At 34.7% G+C, this 26870-nt stretch overlaps 3 protein-coding genes across 5 annotated transcripts; all 3 read left to right on the top strand.

The window, feature by feature from the left end:
• Positions 1 to 3616: 3616 nt before the first annotated feature.
• Positions 3617 to 10454, top strand: LOC111392614 (heat shock protein 90-6, mitochondrial-like). 3 transcript variants are annotated; one of them, XM_023017975.1, is made up of 21 exons: positions 3617 to 3838; positions 3934 to 4113; positions 4232 to 4305; positions 4862 to 4987; positions 5065 to 5158; positions 5259 to 5342; positions 5448 to 5591; positions 5666 to 5779; positions 6086 to 6145; positions 6250 to 6327; positions 6415 to 6519; positions 6797 to 6937; positions 7021 to 7113; positions 7205 to 7282; positions 7408 to 7662; positions 7748 to 7850; positions 8841 to 9015; positions 9092 to 9197; positions 9277 to 9366; positions 9634 to 9803; positions 10144 to 10454. In XM_023017975.1, exons 1-20 carry the CDS (start codon positions 3728 to 3730, stop codon positions 9799 to 9801), a joined length of 2379 nt encoding a protein of 792 aa, XP_022873743.1. In that variant the 5' UTR covers positions 3617 to 3727; the 3' UTR covers positions 9802 to 9803; positions 10144 to 10454. The 3 variants fall into 3 exon arrangements, with proteins under 3 accessions (XP_022873743.1, XP_022873741.1, XP_022873744.1); XM_023017973.1 differs by having other exon boundaries at positions 9634 to 10454; XM_023017976.1 differs by having other exon boundaries at positions 3618 to 3838; positions 6253 to 6327; positions 9634 to 10454.
• Positions 10455 to 19421: 8967 nt separating this feature from the next.
• LOC111392627 (F-box protein At3g07870-like) lies at positions 19422 to 20682 on the top strand. Its single transcript, XM_023017999.1, has one exon. The coding sequence runs from the start codon at positions 19531 to 19533 to the stop codon at positions 20680 to 20682; it is 1152 nt and encodes a 383-aa protein (XP_022873767.1). The 5' UTR covers positions 19422 to 19530.
• Positions 20683 to 21950: 1268 nt separating this feature from the next.
• On the top strand, positions 21951 to 23994 carry LOC111392620 (F-box protein At3g07870-like). Its single transcript, XM_023017990.1, has one exon. It carries the CDS (start codon positions 22061 to 22063, stop codon positions 23276 to 23278), a length of 1218 nt encoding a protein of 405 aa, XP_022873758.1. The 5' UTR covers positions 21951 to 22060; the 3' UTR covers positions 23279 to 23994.
• The last annotated feature ends 2876 nt before the right edge of the window (positions 23995 to 26870 follow it).

The raw sequence follows: 26870 nt of genomic DNA, 5'->3' as shown, positions 1-26870 counted from the left end.
AAGTACGTATTTCAATTTGACGATCAAATTTTTACAAAATCACTTACCTTGAAAAATTAAATAAAATAATCATTCAAATGCCTACAATGATCAAAATTATCATGAACGAAAGGGTTCGAGGACATTCTGTCCATCCTAACGTTCGGATCTCCAATCGGACGTTCGATGCCCCAATAGCCAAAAATTCGATCATTCTTAATCTGACAGATAACCATTACTTTTGCACTATCCGGTTCAGACTTGGAGTGCGAATGACTCGTCCGGATCAACAGAAGTTCTGGCGATTTCACTGCTATAAATACTATTTCACTTTTCATTCACCAACTTTTTGAAAGGATTGAAGTGAGGCGTTATTGATCCCAACTACTATATTTTTCATCCTTCAAAAGATTAAATCATTTATTTCTTGAAATTATTTAAGCGAGTCAAATTATTGAAAATCACTCTTCTCACAAAAGTTATTCTACTCTAACACTTGAGCTATATCCATTGCTATATATTAAAGTGCCAGCCTACTTCTCTCTTGGTACTTAATTTTAACTATATTATTCATTAAGAAAGAAGATTTCATTTGTAAAATTCAATCTTCTTTTAATTGTGGGTCGTGTTGAAGTCTCATAAAGCTCAACGTTATATAAAGATCGGTGCTCCTTATTTGTAAGTCACTGAAAGCGTTTTAAAGGGTTGGATTGCACCATAAGTTAATCAATATAGTGAACAGGCCTTGCTCGAGCTGGATATCATGGTAATGGAGAACGTATATCGTTGCTTTGAACTGAACCTCCACAATTATGTCGTTTGCATCCTTTCTCTCTTTTATTTACCGCAATTATATTGTGCTCATTCCTTTTTCTTATTTGATTTTGTATTTGTGTGCATTTGTTTAATTGTTTCATTTGCTAATACATTGATTAAAGACTTGAATTAATTTTTGAATAAGTTTTGAAAAGCAATTCACCCCTTCTTGCTTAGTTATTCTTGGACTTACAATTGGTATCAGAGCAAAATGCTCACCTTTTTCTTTCTTTCATCTTTTTTTTAAGATTTCACAATCTTGATCAATGACTAACCACACTCTCCAAACTCTCGAGGGTCACTCTACTAATCGACCTTCTTTCTTTGATGCCACACATTATAATTATTAGAAATTTAGAATGATGATTTGTATTCAATTTATAGATTACAATATTTGGAAACTTGTTGAATATGGCCCTTACAAGCCAACCAAAACCATTAAGACAGATGGCCAACCTGATCAAATTATCCTTAAACTTAGAGAAGAATATGATGAAGATGATGAGAGAAAATCACCCCTAAATGCTAGAAGATGATGAGAGAAAATCACCCCTAAATGCTAGAGTTAAGAATGCACTTTTATTGTGCAATGGATAAAAATGAATTTAATCGCATTAGTAAATGTGATTCTACATATGACATTGGACATGCATTAGAAGTTACTCATGTTGACACTAGTAAGGTCAAGGAAACAAAAATCAATCACTTAGTTAACGAATTTGAAAATTTCTTCATGAAACAAGATGAACCTATCGTTGACATGATTACTCGCTTTACTGATATTGTTAATGGCCTCAAAGAATTTGATCGAAAAATTATTAATGGTGAGCTTGTAAGTAAAATATTTAGGTTACTATCGAAAGATTGGAGCTTATTAAGAATGCTAATAGAGAATACCAAAGATATTAATACATATCTTTTGGAAGAATTCTATTAAATATTCATGACTTATGAGCTCAACAATGCTGAAGGCAAGGACAAGACAAGAAAAAGCAAAGAAAAATCAACAAGTGACAACATAAACGATGAAGAGCTTGATAATTTGGTTATTCTTGTCAAAAAAATGGAGAGATTTTCGAAATAATTGAAAATTCCAAAAGAACGAAGGAAAAGGTGAAGAGGGGAGCAAGAAAATTATTTGCTAGGATTGTGATAAACCCAATCACAAAAGAATCGTGTGTCTAAACAAGAAGAAAATCATCAAGAAAAAGACACTACAAGCTACATGAGACGAAAGTGATGATGATGACCTTAATGAAAACGATAGCCCAGATGAAATTGCCAACATATGCTTCATGGAAATTGAAGACGAGGTGAATTCTATCGAAGAATGTTCATACAATGAATTATCTACTTCCTACGATGAAATGTTTGAAGAATTTGAAAAGTCTGCCTTAAATCATTCTATTCTTAATAAGAAAAATTATTTATTAAAAAATAAAACAAAGAAAATTTTGGAAAATCAAAAAGAAAATGTTAATTACGATTTATTGATCAAAGAAAATCTTCCCTAAAAAAAATCGAGGACTTGACAAAAATTATTTATAATTTTACTCAAGGTAAGAAGAATTTTGAATTAATGTTTGGTGATGAAAATGTGTCTTTTACAAAGGATGAATTTGATATACCTTTATTGAAACAAAAATTTCTTAAAAAACATATTTGTTAAAGCTTCAAACCCCTCTACTTTTAACATTACATGTAACTTTTTTAATAAAGATGGACACGTTGCGTTCAATTGTTTAACTAAAAAGAGGATACACTTTGAAAGCAAATATAAGTGGATTCGAAAATCCACTAAAACTAACTACCAAGTACTCGAACTTGTATGTGTACCGAAAATCAAAAATTAAATTGTTCTTGTAGTTGCAAAAAAAGAAGAAGAAGAAGCAAATGATTTTTGGATAGCTGATGCTCGAAACACACGATCGGAGATCAATCTCTATTGTCGAACTTCAAAAATGAAGGATGAAGATCATGTCACTTTTGGAGATAATGCCAAAGGAAAAAATACTGGCATTGGAAACATTGGTAACTATTCATCCACTTCTATTGAAAATGTCTTATTAATCGATAGCCTCAAACATACTTTGCTAAACATTAGTCAATTATGTTATAAATGTTACAATATTAAATTCGATTATTTCTTTTTATTTTATTCCAAAGGTTGGGAACAAAATAGTCAGAGAAAAAAAGCTGAGAATGAAATTGAGTAAGAATCCAAAGGTCGAGGACCTTTTCGTAATTGTCAATACATTTTCAAAAGACTTTCTATTTCTAAAAATGATCATGCTACTTATACATTAATTTTTACATCCTTCTTTACATTGTGCCACGTATCTTGACATCATTGAACAGTTTTCAAATACAACACACATTCCTGTTCATTTCAATTTGAAAATCAATGAAATGTCAAGCATAATGTAAGGAAAACAATGTACAAATGAATTTATCCTTCTAAAAAACATATTTTATCATTTGAAGAGTATAAATAAATTTAGAGGGTTAAAATTTTGAAATCTTCAACAAACTCTTTATATTTAACACTTAATTTTACTATTTACAGAAAATATTTATTATTTTTCTCTATTTTTTTATTTTATATAGCTTTTCTTTAGATTGTTTTATTATTTTTCAAAGTTAAAAATTAAAATATTTTGAATATATGTAATTATAAAGAGTGAGCTCTCTAAATTAAAATGTTAATTTAAAGAATTGTTTGGAACATGATTTTATATTTGACTTTTTAAAATAAATAACATCTCACTTTTTTGAAATGACAAAAAGACCCCCGACTGTTCCACTCTCTGCCCATTCTGACATCGAGAACCTTCCATGGACCCCAGTTTTCTGAAACCCTACTGAGACTCTAAAACCCCCAATCTCTAATCGGCCTCTTTCAACAAACAATACATCAATAAAACTTTGCAAAATGCACAGGGTCGTCTCAAGGCGTTCAGTCTCCGCTATCTTGCGTGCCGGCGGCTTACGCCACCGCAATTCCGCAGTCCCGCTTTCTTCTTCCATTCCCTTCGATCAATCGGTATATAATACGGGCCTTATATTACCGAGCTGTAACTTTGCTTGCATTTCTGTTTCTATATTTATAATCTTTTCTAATGCTTTGATACTGACCAGGCTGATGATGGTAAGACAGAAAAGAAATGGTTCTCGTTTTTAGCGACTGGCAGCTGTAATGCTACTGTTAAGCCTTTTAACTCAAGGAATGTGCCTGTACTGGGTTACCGCCTTGAGTCGACTTCTGCGGCACATGATTCATCAGGCCTTTCAGCTGAAAAATATGAGTACCAAGCCGAGGTAAGCAATTAGTGTTTTTTTTTTTTTATTAACTTAATTTCGAAATTTCTCTACCTATCAATTGAAAGTTGGGCAAATGAGGCGATGAAATGTAATTTCATTTTTGGTTCTTTGACAGGTTAGCCGTCTTATGGACCTTATTGTCAACAGCTTATACAGCAACAAGGAAGTTTTTCTTCGGGAACTTGTCAGGCACGTATTTGTTTATAGTCCACATTTTCACATTAATTTTTTTTTTGATCATTTATATTTCCTTGGAGTGTCTTCTGTTCATTCTTACGCATGCACCTTCAAATTGGATTTTGATTCTGGAAAGTAAATGAATTTTGGTTGGGTATAGTATGTGCGGAAACTAATTTTAAGTGATATTACTGTTCTGCTAATTATAGCCGGTTCTTGGGTAGTGGGATGGTAACTATTTTTAGGATTACAACTCAGAATTTTGGCATTCATGATCATCATTGTTTCGAAACTACTTACTAACAATTATTTATTGAAATATTTATAAAATTTGACCCTTGGCAAGGGGCTCTGGGGCAAATGCTAATCATAACCTTGTCATTTACTTTATGAATAAAAACATTTTTATCTGTTTTTGCTCTTGTTATTATATCATTTGTTTTTGTACTGTTTGCTTATGTCTGTGCATAGTATTCACTTTTTAGGTAACTCTAGTTGGAAACCCACAATATGGTTTCTTATTCTGCCAACAAACTGCTTCTAACAAAATCTTTGTTTTACCCCACAGCAATGCAAGCGATGCCTTGGACAAGCTGCGGTTCCTTAGTGTTACGGAACCAGATCTTTTAAAAGATGCAGCTGATCTTGATATACGCATACAGACTGACAAAGATAATGGGATAATTACAATTACGTAAGCATTATGCAGTTTGGGCCATATTTTAGCTTGACTTAATTTCCTGGAAGTATGACTTTTAATGTTCTGTCCAGGGATTCTGGGATTGGCATGACACGCCAGGAACTTATTGATTGCCTTGGTACCATTGCACAAAGTGGAACTGCAAAGTTCCTGAAAGCATTGAAGGTGTGACTATTTTGACAATTCTTTCATTTTATTGTCTAATATTTTGGAAAATGTGAACTATCATTTTGCTTTGCCTGAAGAGGAGTATAATGTTTGATAGGAGAGTAAGGATGCTGGTGCTGACAGCAATTTAATTGGCCAGTTTGGTGTGGGCTTCTATTCGGCCTTCCTTGTTTCTGAGCGGGTATGTCTTATACCCAAACTAATCTAGATTTCTTCTAAATCAATTGAATTTTTGTTTTCTGTTTTCAGCTGTTCACATTAGCCTAATGTTGTTTCTCATTGCAAGGTCGAAGTCTCGACAAAGAGCCCTAAATCTGACAGGCAATATGTATGGGAAGGAGAGGTCAACTCTAGCTCCTATACCATTCGAGAGGAGACTGATCCATCGAAACTCATTCCTAGAGGGACTCGTCTAACTTTATATCTTAAGGTTGGTGCATGTGTTGCTTAGTGTTGTTTTTGCTTTTACATTGCTGAGTTTGGAACTTTTCTATTGTTTTACAGCGAGATGACAAAGGGTTTGCACATCCTGAAAGAATCCAGAGACTTGTGCAAAACTATTCTCAGTTTGTTTCCTTCCCAATTTACACTTGGCAAGAGAAGGGATACACTAAAGAGGTATGGGAAATCTAATGTTTTTTCAGTTTCTTTTGGCTCTATTTTTCTGATTTATCCTTGAATTCATCTCTCTGTGATCCGATGTATTATCTACTGCTTTTCACTTGCCCCAAGCCAACGGAAAAGCTAAGCAAGTGTGCATACTGGGATTCCTTTTATATAAAAGAAAGCCAATACTTATGAGGCGCTTACAGAAGACTGTAGCACAAAATATTCTTCAATTTACTTCCCAAGTATCTACAATTCTGTCATGTACTCGCGACCAACTTCTGTTTTTATATTCTTCTCATTTTGGCTCCATTCCAGGTCGAGGTTGACGAGGATCCAGTTGAAGCCAAGAAGGATGACCGAGATGAGAAAACTGAGGTAGTCTACTGCAATCTTATTGATTTTTTCCTTTAATCTGGAATGATGTATGTAATCCCACTTCAGTTCAAAGTCACTTGTTGACAATTTTATGATGCTTCTAGCAGAAGAAGAAGAAGACTAAAACCGTAGTTGAGAAATATTGGGATTGGGAGCTTACGAATGAGACTCAGCCAATATGGGTGAGCCATTGAAAGGCTATTTCTACTTTACCCATTAAGAGCTATTTTTACGTGTAACTAAATCGTAATGTTTCTGATTAATGTCAGCTTCGTAACCCCAAGGAAGTCACTACAGAGGAATACAATGAGTTTTACAAGAAAACCTTTAATGAATACTTGGAACCTCTTGCATCTTCACATTTTACTACTGAGGTAATATTGATTACCATACTTACCTGAAAATTTGCATAGACTACTATGTATCTTGATGTACTTCAGTTTGATAATTATCTATTTTTCCAGTTGACAGCATGTTTTCAAGTAGTTAGTTGTGTAGAGTTGATAACATATCCTAGAGGCCTGATAATAAATAATCTTTCTGGCAATGGAAGTAAAATCAAGAAGCATTAAGTTCTTAAAAAATATATGCCTGCTTACTTTGTGGTTGGTTCACAAGTATCTACATAACTGGGGTCATTTACTCTGGCAGGGTGAAGTGGAGTTTAGGTCCGTCCTTTATGTACCATCCATTGCACCCACCGGGAAGGATGACATCGTCAATACTAAGACGAAGAACATACGGCTGTATGTCAAACGGGTTTTCATTTCCGATGATTTTGATGGTGAATTGGTGAGACAAATCTAAGTGTTCCCAATTATGACATTAATCCTCGAACTATTGATAACTGATTGCCATTTTCGTTTATGGAATAGTTCCCTCGATATTTAAGCTTCATCAAAGGTGTTGTCGACTCAAACGATCTTCCATTGAACATCTCACGAGAAATTCTTCAAGAGAGTCGCATTGTAAGACTACAAGCTAAATGATTTATTATTAGGGACTACTGCTTTCCTATTATAGTCATGGTTCTGACTATTCTTTGTTTGCTTATTTAAGGTGCGCATTATGAGGAAACGATTGGTTCGTAAGGCATTCGACATGATTCTGGGCATAACTATGAGTGAGAACAGAGACGTATGTTTCTACTTTATTACGTTGTTTCTCTTATGGATTTCCAAAGTCTAGAAGATTTTACCTGTCCTTTTTGATGGGGTTAGTTTCTTCTTTTTCTAGTTGTCTTCATGGTGCTTTCTTTACAGGATTATGCAAGGTTCTGGGAAAATTTTGGCAAACACCTAAAGTTGGGCTGCATTGAAGATCGTGAGAATCACAAGCGCATTGCTCCGCTGCTACGATTTTTTTCTTCTCAAAGTGAGGAAGATATGATCAGTTTTGATGAGTATGTTGAGAACATGAAACCTGATCAGAAAGATATCTATTACATTGCTGCTGATAGTGTAACGAGTGCAAAGAATGCACCATTTCTGGAGAAACTTGTTGAAAAGGATATTGAAGTATGCATTCTTTGCTGACTCAAATTGATTTCTCATCTATTAAATTTTTTCTTGTTTCGTAACCTATGCATTTTTCTTCATGTAGGTACTATTTCTGGTGGATCCTATTGATGAGGTTGCCATCCAAAACCTTAAATCATACAAGGAGAAAAATTTTGTCGACATTAGCAAAGAAGATCTAGATCTGGGTTAGTTTGTTGAAACCTTGTTATTTTATTTGTTAATTACTGCCTGTGGTCTGAATTGGACTTTTTTGTCTTTTTACTGTTGGCCCCATCGCAAGCACCTACAACGTCATGATCACATTTAACTTCCAAATTTGAGCTGCTTCTCAATTCTTTCCCATATTACTGTTGCAGTTATTAACAGCTAAAGGTTTTGGAAGAACCTTGTCACCTATCATATACTGGGGCCAAAATTTGAAAAATAAGCAGAACTCACATCATGTCTTTAGCTTCTACCAAGTAGTCGTTCTAAGTAATGTTACAACAACTAAGGATTACTTTTGTGGGATTTGGAACCTTATATGTGTATAAATTATTTGGAAATAGCATGATAGTGAACCATACTTGTCACTTTGCGCAAGAAATGCCTGCTCTGTAACCTAATGATTCAGTTTGATGGCATGGTTATTTGGTTCAAAAGTCTGGTATTGAAAATGATGGCTGTCAAATTAACATTCTAATTGTGACACAATGCGATTAAAGCATTTCGAATCTTGGAATAAATAGTATAACAGGGTATGGTTATGAGTTTTGACAGAAATACTGAAAAATAATCTATACAAGAATATTCGTGTCTAGGCAAAATGCTATTACAGCAAAGATCATCTAGTGTGAACATTAGATGCGTCTTCACTGCTGGAGATGGTACTCCAATCCACTGTCAAAAATTCAACGAGGAACGAATCTTTTAGGAGATTGAATATAAGATATCCAGGCCCATGAAATAATGTAAATTATGATTTTATGGTCTTAGAAAATGAATAGACAACTGTCCAATTGTACAAATGGGGTAACAGCCATGTATGTTCTTTGAAAATTGGTTGAAGCCAATGTTCTAGTTCATGATTGATGCTGTGTCCAGATGGTTTGTTGGAGTTGTTCTCTTTCTTCAATATATGCTATTGCAGGACATCGATCTCTAGCGTTCTTGACATCTTGTTATAAATTTTGTAGGTGATAAGAATGAAGAGAAGGAAAAGGAGATAAAGCAGGAGTTTGGTCAAACCTGTGAGTGGATAAAGAAACGCCTTGGCGACAAAGTCGCCAGTGTTCAAATCTCAAATCGTTTGAGCACATCACCTTGTGTACTTGCTTCTGGGAAGTTTGGTTGGTCTGCTAACATGGAGAGGTAAACTTTTCATTCTTTCAGATTCTGAAGATTGATTTTCGCATTCAAATCTCAATATTATATGAACTTCTTGTAGGCTGATGAAGGCACAAACAGTTGGTGATACCTCGAGCCTCGAATTTATGAGAAGCAGGAGAGTTTTTGAGATCAATCCGGATCATCCGATCATCCAAACCTTAAATGTACGATATTTAATGAATAGCTCTAATATCCTCTTTATAATATTTTTCTTATCCCAATATTCCGGTATGTATCTTGCAGGCTGCATGCAAGAGTAGTCCTAATGACGAGGAAGCCTTGAGGTCTGTTGATCTTTTGTATGATGCAGCATTAGTTTCAAGTGGTTTCACTGTGAGTATCAATTGCCCCCTTTGTCTATTTCTTGTGCTTATCGTTTGTACTCTATTTTATAATTCTAGGAGAAACACACCGGCTGCAAGAACTGAGTTCAGGCGAACTGTATTTTGGCTCCTTAATTACTGACTCATTGAAATTTAAATTTGCACTATCATGAGTTCTGGGAAAGAGATACATTTTTTATTATTAGATTAGATTACTTTCCTAAGGTGATCAAGTAATTATTATTTTGTATACTAAATGGCCTTTATTTGGCTGCAGCCTGAGAGTCCGGCTCAGCTTGGAGGCAAGATCTATGAAATGATGGGCATGGCTCTTTCAGGCAGATGGGGAACATCTGCACAGCAAGTAAACCCCCCATCACATGTCCCAGAAACCATGGAAGCTGAAGTAGTCAAGCCTGCTGAAGCTGGTAGTCAGAAATTATAGAAGTGAGGACTTCCAATCTTTATGCCTTTGTATAAATCCTGAATTTACGGTATAATATGAGATTTAGTTGGAAGTCCAGCATGGAGCAACCTACTGGAGAACTTGCATTACATCACTGTTATGCAAATAATTTACGGTTAACAAAGCAGCAACGTCCGTCTTTTTCCTTCTTGTTAATCGCTTGCTAAAGAGCTGAATAAAACTTTTGACGCTTTTGTGTGTTACGGGTCTGTATGCGCATGCCTATAGGTAGCCTGCTTTCATGGGAAAAAAGGGTTTGTCATCATTTTGGAAAACTGATCCATTTCATATTAGAAATAAATGGAGGGTTTTTCATTTCAGCTTCCATGATTGGCATCCATTTGGACTTACTGTATAAATGTTGTGGATTTAAAGTTCGAAGTGGATTAGAAGAAGAAAGAACTCAACCAGTGTAGTGGACAGCTGCGAGCCCCCCTTTGGCAGCAGCTCCAATGCTCGATGTAGCAATTACTCTTCATATTGAATCCGTCAACCTGCCTTGTGATTCTTTCTCTAAGCTTGCGTAAATGAAATTAGTACTGTACAGCTAACATTCTCTATTTGAATTTGAAAGAATTCTTTACATGTAACAGGAACTAATCGTCAATTTTATGTTCTTAGCTTTGAATTGAGTCGGTCATAGCTTTATTTAACAAAAAAATAGTTTAAATATGTAATGTCTCTCAAAATGCTGGAGCATTAACAATTGTTTGAATAGACATAGTTTTAGAGTTGTTATTACGACTCCCTACCCGCATCCATAAAGGGGGAAAAGGAGAAAGGCATCATCATTATCATACATGTACTTGCTTCTTCGTCATCCAAGTTATTAAAATAAAATGGTTATACAATAAATACAAATGAGGAAATGTTTACGTTGGATACTTAAGACACTTAAGAGATGAGGAAGAGCATGGTTATCGACAGATTTTTTTAAATTATAACTTGGTCAAAGTTTGTTTTGAACTACATATTTTATGAAGTTTATCGTTTTATATAATCTTAAAAGGCTTTGTCAAACATGATTAAATAATTAACTGATTTTAAAAGTTTTGAAAATAAAGCATTTCATAAAGGTGCGTGTTCATTCTGGAATGCTCTAAGAAAAATTTAACACTTTTTTTTTCTTTTTTATCGATAAATGTAAGTTTATATTAATTAAAAATTAATGTACAGGTACTCTAGCTAACAAAAGATGTACAAACGGCCAAGACAACCAACTCAATGGAACTAGCGTGTTTCTTTGATGCAACAAGTTTGTCCTCAAAACTTTTCCTATTGTGGCACTCTAATTCCAATGAATAGATTTTATTTAAAAATCTATTTAAAAACTGTTGGAAGAAAACGATTTGTCCATATGGGTTGACCCAACCTGGTTTGCATGGAAATGAGTTTTGGAGGGAAGAGTTAAAAAATTGAATTTAAAAGTTAACCTCCCCACATCTTCTGAAGAAAGAACAAAAGAAAACTCAGGTTAAAGGGAGTCGAAGAAAATACATGAGGAAAAAGACTTGAATTTTGGAATATAACATCTCAAATTGGGTTCTTGGATTGTGACTATCAAATTCCTTCCATTATGATCGAATTTCTGACCAAGAGGCGGATACAAGATGGTGTGGCAAGCAAGCGAATCAAAGGCAAGTAATTCAACATTGATTTTGTGATTTCAAGTAAGTAACATTACTTGGAACTCGGTTATAAATATGCAAGCACGTTTTAAATTGGTATCATAGCCTAAATATGTTGTTTTCTTGCTTAAACACATGCTCAAAATGTCATAGAATGATTGAAATGCATGAATTCCGTTTTTTTTTCTCCAAAGCTTGAATGTCCTTAATGGCAACTTTTCATGTACTTCATATTACTTCATGAATTTTATACTAAATGTTCATGATATTATGGAGAACATATTTGGAAAATTTCATGTTATTTGGCTTTGTATTTTGGGAGGAAAATTGAACCCTAGTTAAGAAAATCGAAACTTCATCGCATGATAATTTCTTGTACGTTAAATTTCACACAGCCCATTTTATATGATTGGATAGATCTTCTCGATACCTTTCCAATGATGTAAAATTTTGATCTTAAATTGCAGAAGTTATGACCTTTCGAAATTTCAGCAGAAATCTGAAAGAAATTGTCTTTTTTGGGGACGATGAACAGTAATCGGGGAAAAAAAAACCGAAACTGTTGCTGTGGAGTGGGATTCATATTTTGAAAATTGCATGTTGGTCCCTTAATTATTGTAGATGCAATTTGAGAAATTCATGTTAATCCCCATACTTTTAAATATTTCCAAATGCAATTGGAAAGATTCCATGGTAGTCCCCACACTTTTGAATGTTAATTATTCCAAGTGCAATTTGAGAAATTGCATATTAGTCACCACACTTTTGAATGTTTTCAAATGCAATTTAAAAATTTGCATGTTGGTCCCAAAACTACTTTTGGATGTTGTTTATTTCAATATCAATTTGAAAAGTTGTATATTGGTCCTAAAATTATTTTCTTTTGGAAATTGATTATTCGATATTCAATTTAAAAAGATTATAAATTGGTCATGCATATGAGGCTGCATGCGAGACTTGATTTCAATTCTGAAAATTACAAAATTGGTCTTTCAAATATTCTTGATTTCTGTGTTCAATTAAAATTAATTTTCAAACGATCAAAAATATTTTTTTTGGACTCAATTAAATTCTGAAATTTTTTTATAAAGGTCAAGAAAATTTGTTAAGTGGCATTTGCCCAGTGGGAGTTATTTTTTTTAAGTGTTTCATTTTTTTTAAATGAAAAATACTCCTAATGTATTTAAAATACCACATTTTATATACGTTCATGAGTTGTGTGAATCTTGGTTATGTGGTCCATTGTGACTTGATTCAAATTTTGTGTTTGATCATATGTTATTGGATCTATGCACACTTATTGCATCCTTAAAGGGAATGCTAGAGAAACAAGGGTTATGGAACTTGTTAAAAAGTTACGTGCTTACTATAATTAAAAAAAATAAATGGATCTAAAACATAACCTAGTGGAATACGTGAATATTTTTGGGGATATTTTTTGTGATAAGCAGAATATGATAATTCTGATGTCACTTCCAATTTGTTGGAATTGCGTTGCAACAGATATTAAAGCGTATATGATAATCATGATATGTCATAATTGCACATTATGAAATTATATTATTAGATAAATGTGCATATTTATGGAAATGCTCGTGCATTGTTATAAATGTTAAGGTCAGTCGAATTAGTGAGCTTCTTACTAAGACCTATTGATTGTCAGTTGAGTGATAGTTCGAGGATTGGAAGATTTAGAGAAAATCTCAACAAGAACTATCTGATTCACCAACTGAGTGGGGGTTCTGAAGTTGGAAGAATTAATGCAATTCTCACTTAGAACCCATGTAATTTTGCATTATTAAATTAAGTTTATGATAGTGAAACAATAGGATTGCGAACGATGATTGGGAACGTAGTGAACTTTCGACTCTGTGCCTAACGTTGAATTATCGTAAATGTTAATTTGTGTTAATGCAAAATTAAATATGTGCATACATGGGCATTGATTAAGAATAACATGTCTTTAAAAATCTGATAGATCATAGTATCAAAATTTATAGAAGTTAACCTTAATAAAGGTGATAAACTAAATGCGATAACATTTGGCATGATAAAATTTTAAATGTACTAGAAGGACATGATATTTTAGAGAACATCAATCACGTAATAGAAGATCTTATGTAGATCATACTACTCTAGAGAATAAAGATCAAAACTTTGTCAAGTATGGAAAAAATGTGGATTTTATTACTCGAGCATTTAAAATTGTTAAGTTCTGTTATAAATAATCTTCTTTTTTCTCAAATGTAACTTAGTTGGTGGTTAGCATAATGTTAACATTTTCTTGGTCACATTAATTTTAAATGAGTAGTAAGTTCAAACTAGTATTTATGGAATTTTGAAAGTCATTGTGACTTACAAATAGAAGTGTCAATTTTTTTATTGACACTATTTGCTATGTGAATTAAAAGACGTGTGACTTTATGTTGCTAAGTCTTGAGGACATGCTTGTGTAGCAATGTTCTAGCTTGCATAAGACTTTGAATGTTAAGCATTGAATGAGCTAGAACAAATGCTAGATGGATGTGGGAGACTTGTAAAAGGACCAAGAAGAGCTTCAGATAGTAAGTGAATGAAAGTGGTTTTAGTAGAGGATCAATGTTATAAAGGTTCAAGTGCTTCAACTATATGGTTTGAATCTCTTAGCTCGAAAGTGATTAAGTTAAAGGATATTGCACTTGAATATATCCTCTTCGTATTGTTTACGTATCAACACTATACAAATTGGATCTTAACTTGTATAGATAATGGATTCAAGGGTTAGAAACCTACTTCATATGAGATCAAGAAGTATAATAGTCTATTGTTGAGTATTTGACTTGATACGAAATAAATATGTACAAATAGTGAAGATGGAGTGGAGGTTTATGTGACTGGTACTGCAACTTAGTGTTGCAAAGTGGATAAACTGACCTCCTACTTGATATTGAGATAGTATCAAAGACTCCACTAAATTTGATCTCAATTATTGTTCTTCTAAGAGGGGTCTCTTACTTGAACTTGTACGTGATATTTCTGTTCGTACTCACAGTGGTGATATTTATTATGGTTCTAGATATTTGTGAAATTGTTGAGGTTTTGAGTTGAGAAAACCATTCAAAGCTGTAAGAGTTGAACTTCCATAGAATAAATCCATCTGAATTTCTTTGTGGATCGTGATCAAGAGAGAGAGAGATGAAACTTTACTTTTCATTACATTTATAGATGGACTCATGCACTTCAATTATGAGACCGATTTTCTTAAGTTGAAGTTATTGTATTGATTTAGACTTTTATGAAGTCAAATAGAAAATCAGATTATGGAAGTGAAGATTTTAAGAACTGTTTGACAGCGTGACTCTCTATCACGAGATATCAATGATCTATGTAATGAGAGGAACTCTTATTGGATTGGTTATTCTCTAATGTCCAATAATTATATGATGCATTGAATTGAAATAATGAAATATTGCTGAATATGATTACTGATGAGGTTCAAGATATGCAGTACAACTTACGTATTTACTCTTGGAAAGAGCGTTGGCTAACTACGTATCAATTAATGGAGTTCTCTCAATGTTGGTACCTTCAAAATATATAAGTTTTGGACACTAAATAATCGAATATGAGTTATCATAGACTCTTAATTAACTATATATGTTCTCGATAGCGAGTGTGGGAACATGAGTCTATTGAGAACTAAATGTGCTCGATGACATACATGTAATCCAAAAAGGTACTTAAGTGAAATTTTGGATGGATATCGAGTCAAAAGAAGTGACTTTTGACATATTTTTCAGTAAGAGAAAAGATTGAAAAATATCGTTGAAATTGATATTATATATATAGATGAATCAGTTTTGAATATATAAGTGAATATTCATACTTCTTATTCAAGTGGGAGTAATTTATTTTTGAGTTGGACCTATCTATCCGAGTGGGAGCCATCTAAAAACTATCTAATTTCAATGATACTTGGTTTCGAGTGGGAGCTAAGAACCATTTAATATTAATGATTTTTGGTTCTGATGGGAGCTATCTATCCGAGTGGGAGCCATCCAAGAACTATCTAATTTAATGATTCTTGGTTCCGAGTTGGATCTAAGAGCTATTTAATGTCAATGATTCTTGGTTCAAAAAATCAGAAGATGAATTTTGAGAAAAACGATGGAAGTATATATATGGGGTATAGAATTTTGACCTAATTTGAGATGTGATGAAAGTTCTATTCAGACATTATGTTTACCAAGAACATTCAGACTCTTGAAATTTAAGTGGAAGACTAAAGAGTTTCTAATAGATAAAGCTCATTTTTTAAAAAGGTTATACTCAATGTAACTGTATTGAGTTTGATAAATTGCGTGATGGTATGTTTAAATTTAGAGTTACACCAAATTGACTTAGAGATTGTATTTTTATAGAGACTGTATTTTTATTCTCAATTGAGAAATGATTAAAGATATCAACATGAATCGACTTTTAGATTTCATGTTAAAGCTTTTTTTTTTTTTTTTTTTTTGTTGTATAGTGGTAACTTTACAGTTACATGCATGGCCAAATAGAATCATCTTGACAGTCGCACTTGAGTTTATTAACAGGGTTAAATCTCGTACAAGAATTTTGTTAAATGGGCGAAAATTACTGTATTTGTGAAAAAGTTTGATGATAGGTTGTAATTCTAACTTTGGTACTGATGACATTGGATTGACTAAGCATGATAAGAAGTGTATAGAGATCATTTTGAAATAGTTGTCCTCAATTTTTGAGAGAAAATACATTGGTTTAGCAAATTGTATGATTTGTGCTAAGAATACTTTTCGTATATTCTTGCTCTATCATAAGAGTTTTATACCATAAATACTCATATGTAATTGCAACTGTGACCATATAAGTTTTCATAAATGTCCAAAGATTTCATAAGCGCACAAAAAAATATCCCGAGAATCATATCTAGTACGATTAAGAGTTAGGAGATAGAAGTATACTATGATATATACTTTTCCTAACAATGATCATGCCATGGATCTAATCAGTAGGTATCAATATTATCTTTAGAAAATGTATTGTGATACCTGAAGGGTACTGCTGTCAGTTATTCTATTTCGTTGTCAAACGAATAACTTGTTATTGGAATAGATATACAATTGCTAACTAAGAATGAGAGTTAGTCGAGCATAATTAGTTTTTTGACTTGTGCGCTTTTGCTATATAGAGTAGCAAGAAGCATATGTTGTAATGTATATCTTGACAGCTAAAGAAATTGTTTGGTATGGATGTATTTAGCATCTAATGATACTGGTTGAGAATATGAGATCCATGATAGTTACGCAACTAGCCTATATGTTAAGATCTCAAGTATCAAGATGAAACCAAACAGTTAATGATAATTCTGTGAGAGACATTAGCAAAGAAAGTGTCTTTGTGATATATCTACATAAATGATGACATGTAATCATCATATTCTGAAGATGTCTAGAGATATATTTGTTGATAATATGCAATGTCTAGAATTTCGTAGAATATGATACTTGGTATATCAGACAAACTCTTGATTGAGTTTTATGTGCCCATAGATGAACAATTTTGAATTCATGTGTAATCTAATGTTGAGATTATGAGATAAATGATTTGTATACACATATAAAGTATGTTGAACGGGTTCAAATTGGCTCACTCACACGAGCAATCACCTCAGACGTTTTGAGATGAGACAAAATGATCATGTTGTGTACATGATCTTGTAGCCTTGATAATGATCATGTTGTGTACATGATCCAATCACCTTGTTAAGGTATCAAGATGAGATTACAATAAGTAATTGAAATGAATTTTTCTATCCATTAAACTCGTTTACTAGCCAGATCGAGTTCTCGATTTGAGAATGCTTGGAGGAATGAATATAAGGAGAACTCAAGTTAAATATCGAGGAATATCTGAACTATAATTTGTATGATGTATTTAATTTGCAAGATTAGACATACGCCCTAAGAAAGGGAGAAAATATCGTAACACGTGTTTCATACCATTCGTGCTTTAACGACCACTGAGAAATGAAAGAATTGATCCATGCTTCTTCATTGTGTGAGTCTTTGAGGCACATTTGACCTCGCTTATATGTACCCTTATGACTTTTGACTGTTTCTCAAAATTTTATTTCAGTGTTGCTACTTTAGCATGTTGCCAATAACTATGATTGACTCGGTTTGATGGGACATGTCTAGGAATGCAGCTGACTTGAAATGAAGGAATTCAAGTAGGAAAGGAAGACTATTTAACTAACACCTCAATTTGTATTCACCGACCGGACAATTGTGTTAATTATTTGAGTTTTGTGACACAGTTGTGAATATAATATAAATGAGAAAGTTGAGTATGTTCTAAAATGAATTGAGGGGTAAAAAATACTCGAACTGGTGTTACAAAATATGTCTGGGGTATAGCGAAAAATATAATTTTTCTTCTAGAGCTGCTATATATCTCTCACAGGTGTATAGTGTTGTGTGCTCTTAAATTAACTCGCTGGTCGCACGATTTAGTTACCTGTATGAACTTGGAGATATTGAGATTAATATAATTGATATTATATTAGAATCAGGTCAAGCCCATCATGTGCGAGTGAGAGATGTTGAAAGAAAACGAGTCGCCAATGTGGGTTGACCCAACCCAGTTTGCATGGAAATGGGTTTTGGAGGGAGGAGTTAAAATATTGAATTTAAAAGTTAACCTCCCCACCTCCAATAACTCCCATCAACTTTCGTTATTCATCCTTCTGAAGAAAGAACAAAAGAAAATTCGGGTTAAAGGGCGTGGAAGAAAATACATGAGGAAAAAGACTTGAATTTTGGAATATAACATCTCAAATTGGGTTCTTGGATTGTGACTATCAAATTCCTTTCATTGTGATCGAATTTCTGACCAAGAGGCGGGTACAAGATGGTGTGGAAAGCAAGCGAATCAAAGTCAAGTAATTCAACCTCGATTTTGTGATTTCAAGTAAGTATCATCACTTGGAACTCGGTTATAAGCATGCAAGCACGTTTTACAAAAACTCTTCTCGAAGGACAGTTAAACTTGTATTTTGTTTGTGCTTCTTGCTTAAGTTTGAATAATAAATAAGAAAGAAACCTTTCTTTAGTTCCAGTCACCATTTCAATCTTTTGTTATTAAGAAAAAGCCAAATGGACTGCCGTAGCTTATCTGCCAAAATTTTCTAACCATTGAGAATTCAAGAAAAGGAAGTGCAAGAAGGAAGAAGATGAATCCAGAAATCGGTTAATTTGTTTGCCACATGAAATCGTCCTTGACATATTCCTTAGGCTGCCCATTTTCCAATTTAGGCTTTCGATCATGGCGCCTATTTTCTCATGATCCACACCTCGTTAGTATGTACATGTCCAGGGCAGTGATTGATCAAATGTTTGCCTAATTTTCCACTGAGATTATTGAATTCGGAGCCAGCATTAGTTTGTTAAATATTCTGCTATTGATGACTATGAAATTGTGAGAAAAATCGATACTCCATTTTCCAGAATATAGTATGATTGGTTTGTGCAACGGTCTTTATGTGCTTGGTTAATTCATTATTTGCTAACTCGATATTCATATACAATCATTTTATAAGGGACTATAAAAGTGAAGTTCATTGAATTCCATGGTGAAATCGTTGTATTTGGATTCGAATTCCATCCATGAGCATAACAAAGTGACTATTATATATGAAATATTCAACTCGAGCAAAGCAAACTCAAAAAATGAGCTAAAAGCACTCATTTGCCGCGGAAAGAAGGAAGGGGGCGGGGGGAGGGCGGGGGGCCTAAAGAAATAATTGTAGCATTGATATTGTCTGAATAGCAAGTTGGGTATTAACCTTCAAAAAGAAACATGTTCTATGTCAAACTTTTACTATTGTTGCACTCTAGTCCCAGTCGTCAATTTTCGACCATAAATCTGTTCAAAGTCAAAATTTAATTTTGAAAGGACGATTGTGTGGTTTCCAACTTCTTAGACGGTCAACTGCTCGAAACAATAATTGCAATATCATGACATTTTCAAGCTTTCTTTAAATCCAATCACCCTTTTGATTCCTGATAGCAATCAGAGCATGGATTTCAAGAACAGGAAGTGCTATAAAGAAGAAGATGAGCCCACAAATAGTTTAAGTTGTTTGCCAAATGAAATCGCCCTTGACATACTGTCTAGATTGCCTATCAAATCTGTTATCCAATCCAGGTTTGCTTGTCGATCATGGAACCTGTTGTCTTGTGATCCACTTCTCGTTCATATGCACATGTCCATGACAATGATTTATCAAAGGGTATGCCTCATTTTCCATTCTAAATATCCGCTTCGAAACCAGCTTCATTTTCTTGAGTTTTTGGATGACGACGACAATCAAATAGTGAGAAAATTTGATACTCCCTTTTCTGATTTCACGCCAGAATTTAGTGTGATTGGCTCAGTCAATGGCCTTTTATGCTTAATTGATTCATCATTAGCTGATTCCATATACATATACAATCCGTTTACAAGGGACTATAAAGTGATACCAAAGTCTATTAAAATCCAAGATCAGATTGTCATGTTTGGATTTGGGTTCCATCCAATTACTAAAGAGTACAAAGTGATCAAGATAGTTTACTATCCGAATGCCAACAATCTTAAAATTGCTAGGAAATGCAACGGATTAATGACATCACTTAGATCAGATGTTCAGATTTATAATTTGGGTACCAATGAATGGAGCAGCATAGGGGAAACACCTTACAGACTAGAGAAAAGGTCTTCACCAGGAGTTTTGGTAAGTGGGAGACTTCACTGGATGAGTCAACTGGCCAAGTACACTTCACGGCCTGGTCGGATCATCGTATCCTTTGACCTTTCTAATGATTCATTTCGAGAGATCCCAAACCCAGACTCTGGTGCCTTAAAATGGACGAGCAGTCATCTTGCTGTTTTGGGGGGTTTCCTCTCTGCTGCCACGCATTTGGGTAATGGGGCTCTGGATATTTGGGTGATGAAAGAATATGGTGTACCAGAGTCTTGGGTGAAGATGTTTACTCTTGGAGCCTACTCTCCAAGGATTATTGGTCCTGAATTGCAGAATGGGGGAGTGAGTTTGCATAACTTTTTGGGTGGGAATTCAGTCCGGATTCTATGCGTTATGAAGACAGGTGAAATCTTGGTGGAGTACAAAGGAGGAACTTTGGTTTGCTATAATCCAGATACTGGAGAGTTTATTGAATTTAAAAGTTAACCTCCCCACCTCCAATAACTCCCATCAACTTTCGTTATTCATCCTTCTGAAGAAAGAACAAAAGAAAATTCGGGTTAAAGGGCGTGGAAGAAAATACATGAGGAAAAAGACTTGAATTTTGGAATATAACATCTCAAATTGGGTTCTTGGATTGTGACTATCAAATTCCTTTCATTGTGATCGAATTTCTGACCAAGAGGCGGGTACAAGATGGTGTGGAAAGCAAGCGAATCAAAGTCAAGTAATTCAACCTCGATTTTGTGATTTCAAGTAAGTATCATCACTTGGAACTCGGTTATAAGCATGCAAGCACGTTTTACAAAAACTCTTCTCGAAGGACAGTTAAACTTGTATTTTGTTTGTGCTTCTTGCTTAAGTTTGAATAATAAATAAGAAAGAAACCTTTCTTTAGTTCCAGTCACCATTTCAATCTTTTGTTATTAAGAAAAAGCCAAATGGACTGCCGTAGCCTATCTGCCAAAATTTTCTAACCATTGAGAATTCAAGAAAAGGAAGTGCAAGAAGGAAGAAGATGAATCCAGAAATCGGTTAAGTTGTTTGCCACATGAAATCGTCCTTGACATATTCCTTAGGCTGCCCATTTTCCAATTTAGGCTTTCGATCATGGCGCCTATTTTCTCATGATCCACACCTCGTTAGTATGTACATGTCCAGGGCAGTGATTGATCAAATGTTTGCCTAATTTTCCACTGAGATTATTGAATTCGGAGCCAGCATTAGTTTGTTAAATATTCTGCTATTGATGACTATGAAATTGTGAGAAAAATCGATACTCCATTTTCCAGAATATAGTATGATTGGTTTGTGCAACGGCCTTTATGTGCTTGGTTAATTCATTATTTGCTAACTCGATATTCATATACAATCATTTTACAAGGGACTATAAAAGTGAAGTTCATTGAATTCCATGGTGAAATCGTTGTATTTGGATTCGAATTCCATCCATGAGTATAACAAAGTGACTATTATATATGAAATATTCAACTCGAGCAAAGCAAACTCAAAAAATGAGCTAAAAGCACTCATTTGCCGCGGAAAGAAGGAAGGGGGCGGGGGGAGGGCGGGGGGCCTAAAGAAATAATTGTAGCATTGATATTGTCTGAATAGCAAGTTGGGTATTAACCTTCAAAAAGAAACATGTTCTATGTCAAACTTTTACTATTGTTGCACTCTAGTCCCAGTCGTCAATTTTCGACCATAAATCTGTTCAAAGTCAAAATTTAATTTTGAAAGGACGATTGTGTGGTTTCCAACTTCTTAGACGGTCAACTGCTCGAAACAATAATTGCAATATCATGACATTTTCAAGCTTTCTTTAAATCCAATCACCCTTTTGATTCCTGATAGCAATCAGAGCATGGATTTCAAGAACAGGAAGTGCTATAAAGAAGAAGATGAGACCACAAATAGTTTAAGTTGTTTGCCAAATGAAATCGCCCTTGACATACTGTCTAGATTGCCTATCAAATCTGTTATCCAATCCAGGTTTGCTTGTCGATCATGGAACCTGTTGTCTTGTGATCCACTTCTCGTTCATATGCACATGTCCATGACAATGATTTATCAAAGGGTATGCCTCATTTTCCATTCTAAATATCCGCTTCGAAACCAGCTTCATTTTCTTGAGTTTTTGGATGACGACGACAATCAAATAGTGAGAAAATTTGATACTCCCTTTTCTGATTTCACGCCAGAATTTAGTGTGATTGGCTCAGTCAATGGCCTTTTATGCTTAATTGATTCATCATTAGCTGATTCCGTATACATATACAATCCGTTTACAAGGGACTATAAAGTGATACCAAAGTCTATTAAAATCCAAGATCAGATTGTCATGTTTGGATTTGGGTTCCATCCAATTACTAAAGAGTACAAAGTGATCAAGATAGTTTACTATCCGAATGCCAACAATCTTAAAATTGCTAGGAAATGCAACGGATTAATGACATCACTTAGATCAGATGTTCAGATTTATAATTTGGGTACCAATGAATGGAGCAGCATAGGGGAAACACCTTACAGACTAGAGAAAAGGTCTTCACCAGGAGTTTTGGTAAGTGGGAGACTTCACTGGATGAGTCAACTGGCCAAGTACACTTCACGGCCTGGTCGGATCATCGTATCCTTTGACCTTTCTAATGATTCATTTCGAGAGATCCCAAACCCAGACTCTGGTGCCTTAAAATGGACGAGCAGTCATCTTGCTGTTTTGGGGGGTTTCCTCTCTGCTGCCACGCATTTGGGTAATGGGGCTCTGGATATTTGGGTGATGAAAGAATATGGTGTACCAGAGTCTTGGGTGAAGATGTTTACTCTTGGAGCCTACTCTCCAAGGATTATTGGTCCTGAATTGCAGAATGGGGGAGTGAGTTTGCATAACTTTTTGGGTGGGAATTCAGTCCGGATTCTATGCGTTATGAAGACAGGTGAAATCTTGGTGGAGTACAAAGGAGGAACTTTGGTTTGCTATAATCCAGATACTGGAGAGTTTAAGAATCTTACATTTCAAGGGATGCCAAGCAATTTTCAAACAATAGTTCATGTTGGTAGCCTTAATCCAGTTGTTCCATTCTAGACAATGCATAAGAACTTGTAACATTTTGTTGATATTTAGAATGTTTTGATTCCCTGCTGAAACAATTCCATTATTCTATTTCTCATGTGCACTGTTGGTTTTGGGAAAACTATAGTACTTGAAACAAGCATTATGGCCAATGATTTTCACCTTCAGTAACATGCGTATTCAGCCTCCTTCCTCTTCCATGCACCTGAAAAGGCAGCAGATTTTCCCTCATAGAAGCTCCGATGCCAAGACGTAACAGAATTTCAGCATACCTCGCACTCAATAATTATAAGTGGATGAGTCATAACAAAATTTCATCATACCACTCTTCAGCAGAAATGCCAATAAGAACCTTTTTGATGGATTTCATCATCTCAGTGGTTCCAAAATGTGGGATTTTTCTTCCTTTTGAAGAGGTTTTATCAATGATTTCTCTCGAAAATCTACGAATTTGCAAGAAAAAAAACTTAATGCCAAGTTTTGCAGGATCAGTGAAGCTCAATCTATTCAGAGTATGAGACCCTAACCCACACCTTGGCTTTAAACCTATTTTTTATACCCTTAGACCTCTGTCTCGTTGAGTTTTTTTCTCTCTGCTTGTATCAATCCATGTGTACTTTATAGCTTATACTGTCTGTTTATCTTTCTTGGAAGTCATATCCTTTGATAGAAACTTAATAATTTTTATTTTCCCATCCGTGAATAGAATTGGTGTTGTGCTAGCTGTACATATATGTTGTTTAGTTTTTGCTTTATTTTATCAAAAAATAGTTGAAATATGTTGAATTCATTTACGTTTATTTTTTCTACATTTGGAAGCTAAGTCAGCAGAATACATTTTGTGTTGACATGAGTGTACCTCTCTTCGTATTACAGTCAGATTCTAACATTGATGAGCAACCTTGAACTTAATTGCAATGAATTAGTAGCTTGAGAGTACATTTGAGATGCATCTGATCTGGCACCCTACAGTTGCTACTGTTCTTTGAAAGAATTTGTAGAAGATTGAGAAAGGAGGCAGAAAAAGAAAGGAAGGAAATATGTGTCAAAATTTCATCTTACCTGTCTTATGACTTACCTTGCGAATCATTACCTCACTGATGTTGGGCCTGTTTGTCATGCATTTTGAAAAATCAGAAGGAGTTTTTGAGATCTGAAAACAATTTTTGAACTCATCTAATTTATTTTATGAAAGTGCTTCTTATTGTTTGAAAAACTTTTAGAGGAAGTTGGTCCAACGTGACTTCCTCCAAAATCACTTCTGAAAAAGAAAAATTCTTTTAAAAATTAGTTTCAAACAAGAATTAGACTCCCTCCAAAAACTCTGGAGTAAAAATAAAAGTCATGTCAAGTGGTTCACCTATGACTCCCCCCTCTACGCTTTGCGGTAATGATTCCTCTGACATTACGACCTTTTCGAGTCATCTCAAACCTTTTGACTCTCAATGGTTCCAGATGTAGGGGTTTTGCATTTTTGAGTTTGTCATAACTAAAAATCTTGAATATCTTCTGAAAGAAAGAAATGCAAAGCCATGTTTTTGTGGATCAATGATGGCTTTTTTAAAGGTCGAAAAGGGATTTTTGAGATTCAAAAGCTATTTTTAAATTCGTTTGACTAATTTTATTTAAATGCTTTTAATAGTCAAAAGAGCTAGTCAATATATCATGGTTTAGAAGCACTTTTTTTTAAAAATTCCCCCAACTTTTGTTTCTCTTTTTGGTTTTTGCTCGCTGATGTGGTTCAAGGATCGGAGTTTTGTTTGCCATCGGAGTTCCTCACTGACAAGGATTTTGTCATTCAGAATGAATTCAACAAAAAAACTGAGCAAGTTTTCGAGTTCTGCTTCCCCACTAAATTTTCCTACGATTTTGGCACCTATTCAATGGGTTCTCCACTTCTCCCAAAACAGAGAGCGACAAAGAAGACTTACTTGCTGAGTTTAACTCGCTCAACATCTCAACCCCACCAAGCCTCAAAATCTTGAGGTGCCATTTTTTGTAATTTTATCTCTTTTTCTTTCTGTTTGCCTTACTTTTTACGTTTTCTTATCAATTTCTTATTTGCATGTTTCATTTTCTAGAAGGGTTGTATGATGTCCGGTTCACCACAGTCAACGTTGATCCAGGTCTCAAGCTGATCAGATGGGACTTGGGAGAACCGGAGGGTTGAACAACGGTAGCCCTAACGGTCCATCTCAGGTGCCATCTCCTCGAACGATGATGTTTGGGATTAAGAACAAAAAGCCATGCAAACTGATTTACCAGCCCCTAGTTCGAGGGATACAAGAGGGTTTTGGGGTGAGGGATATAGGAGAGTTTTGGAAGGGATTAGGAGTGGGGAAAAGTAAAGTGGAGTGGAGTGGGGTCGGGTGGGGTAGAAAATCAGAAGGAGCTTTTGAGATATAAAAGCAATTTTTGAACTCGTTTAATTTATTTTATGAAAGTGCTTCTTATTGTTAGAAAAACTTTTAGAGGAAATTGGTCCAATGTAACTTCTTCTAAAATCACTTTTGAAAAAAAAAAATTCTTTTAAAAATTAGTTTCAAACAAGTATTAGGCTCCCTCCAAAAACTCTGGAGTAAAATAAAAGTCATGTCAAGTGGTTCGCCTATGACCTCCCCCTCTATGCCTTGCGATAATGATTCCTCTGGCATTACAACCTTTATGAGTTGTCTCAAACCTTTTAACTCTCAACGGTTCCAGATGTAGGGGTTTTGCATTTTTGAGTCTGATTCACCACAGTCAACATTGATCCAGGTCTGAAGCTGATCAGGTGGGACTTGGGAGAACCGGAGGGTTGAACAACGGTAGCCCTAATGGTCCATCTCAGGTGTCGTCTCCTCGAACGATGATGTTTGGGATTAAGAACAAAAAGCCATGCGAACTGATTTACCAGCCCGCAGTTCGAGGGATATAAGAGGGTTTTGGGATGAGGGATATATGAGGGTTTGGAAGGGATTAGGAGTGGGGAAAAGTGGAGTGGGGTCGGGTCGGGTCGGGTAGAAAATCAGAAGGAGCTTTTGAGATCTAAAAGCAATTTTCGAACTCGTTTAATTTATTTTATGAAAGTGCTTCTTATTGTTAGAAAAACTTTTAGAGGAAGTTGGTCCAATGTAACTTCTTCTAAAATCACTTCTGAAAAAAAAATTCTTCTAAAAATTAGTTTCAAACAAGTATTAGGCTCCCTCCAAAAACTCTGGAGTAAAATAAAAGTCATGTCAAGTGGTTCGCCTATGGCCTCCCCCTCTATGCCTTGTGGTAATGATTCCTCTAGCATTACGACCTTTACGAGTCGTCTCAAACCTTTTGACTCTCAAGGGTTCCAGATGTAGGGGTTTTGCATTTTTGAGTTTGTCATAATGAAAAATCTTGAATATCTTCTTAAAGAAAGAAATGCAAAGCCATGTTTTTGTGGGTCAATGAAGCTCAAGGCTTGTTTGGCATGGCTTTTTAAAGGTCCAAAAGGGATTTTTGAGATTCAAAAGCTATTTTTAAACTCTTTTGACTAATTTTATGTAAATGCTTTTGATAGTCAAAAGAGCTAGTCAGTATATCATGGTCTAGAAGCACTTTTTTTTTTTTTTTTTTTAAAATCAACAATTTT

The sequence above is a fragment of the Olea europaea genome, unplaced genomic scaffold (assembly GCF_002742605.1).
Source record: "Olea europaea var. sylvestris unplaced genomic scaffold, O_europaea_v1 scaffold948, whole genome shotgun sequence".
Lineage (NCBI taxonomy): Eukaryota > Viridiplantae > Streptophyta > Magnoliopsida > Lamiales > Oleaceae > Olea > Olea europaea.
Note: the sequence above shows the minus strand (reverse complement) of the source record. Positions and strands in the feature narration are given on the sequence as shown.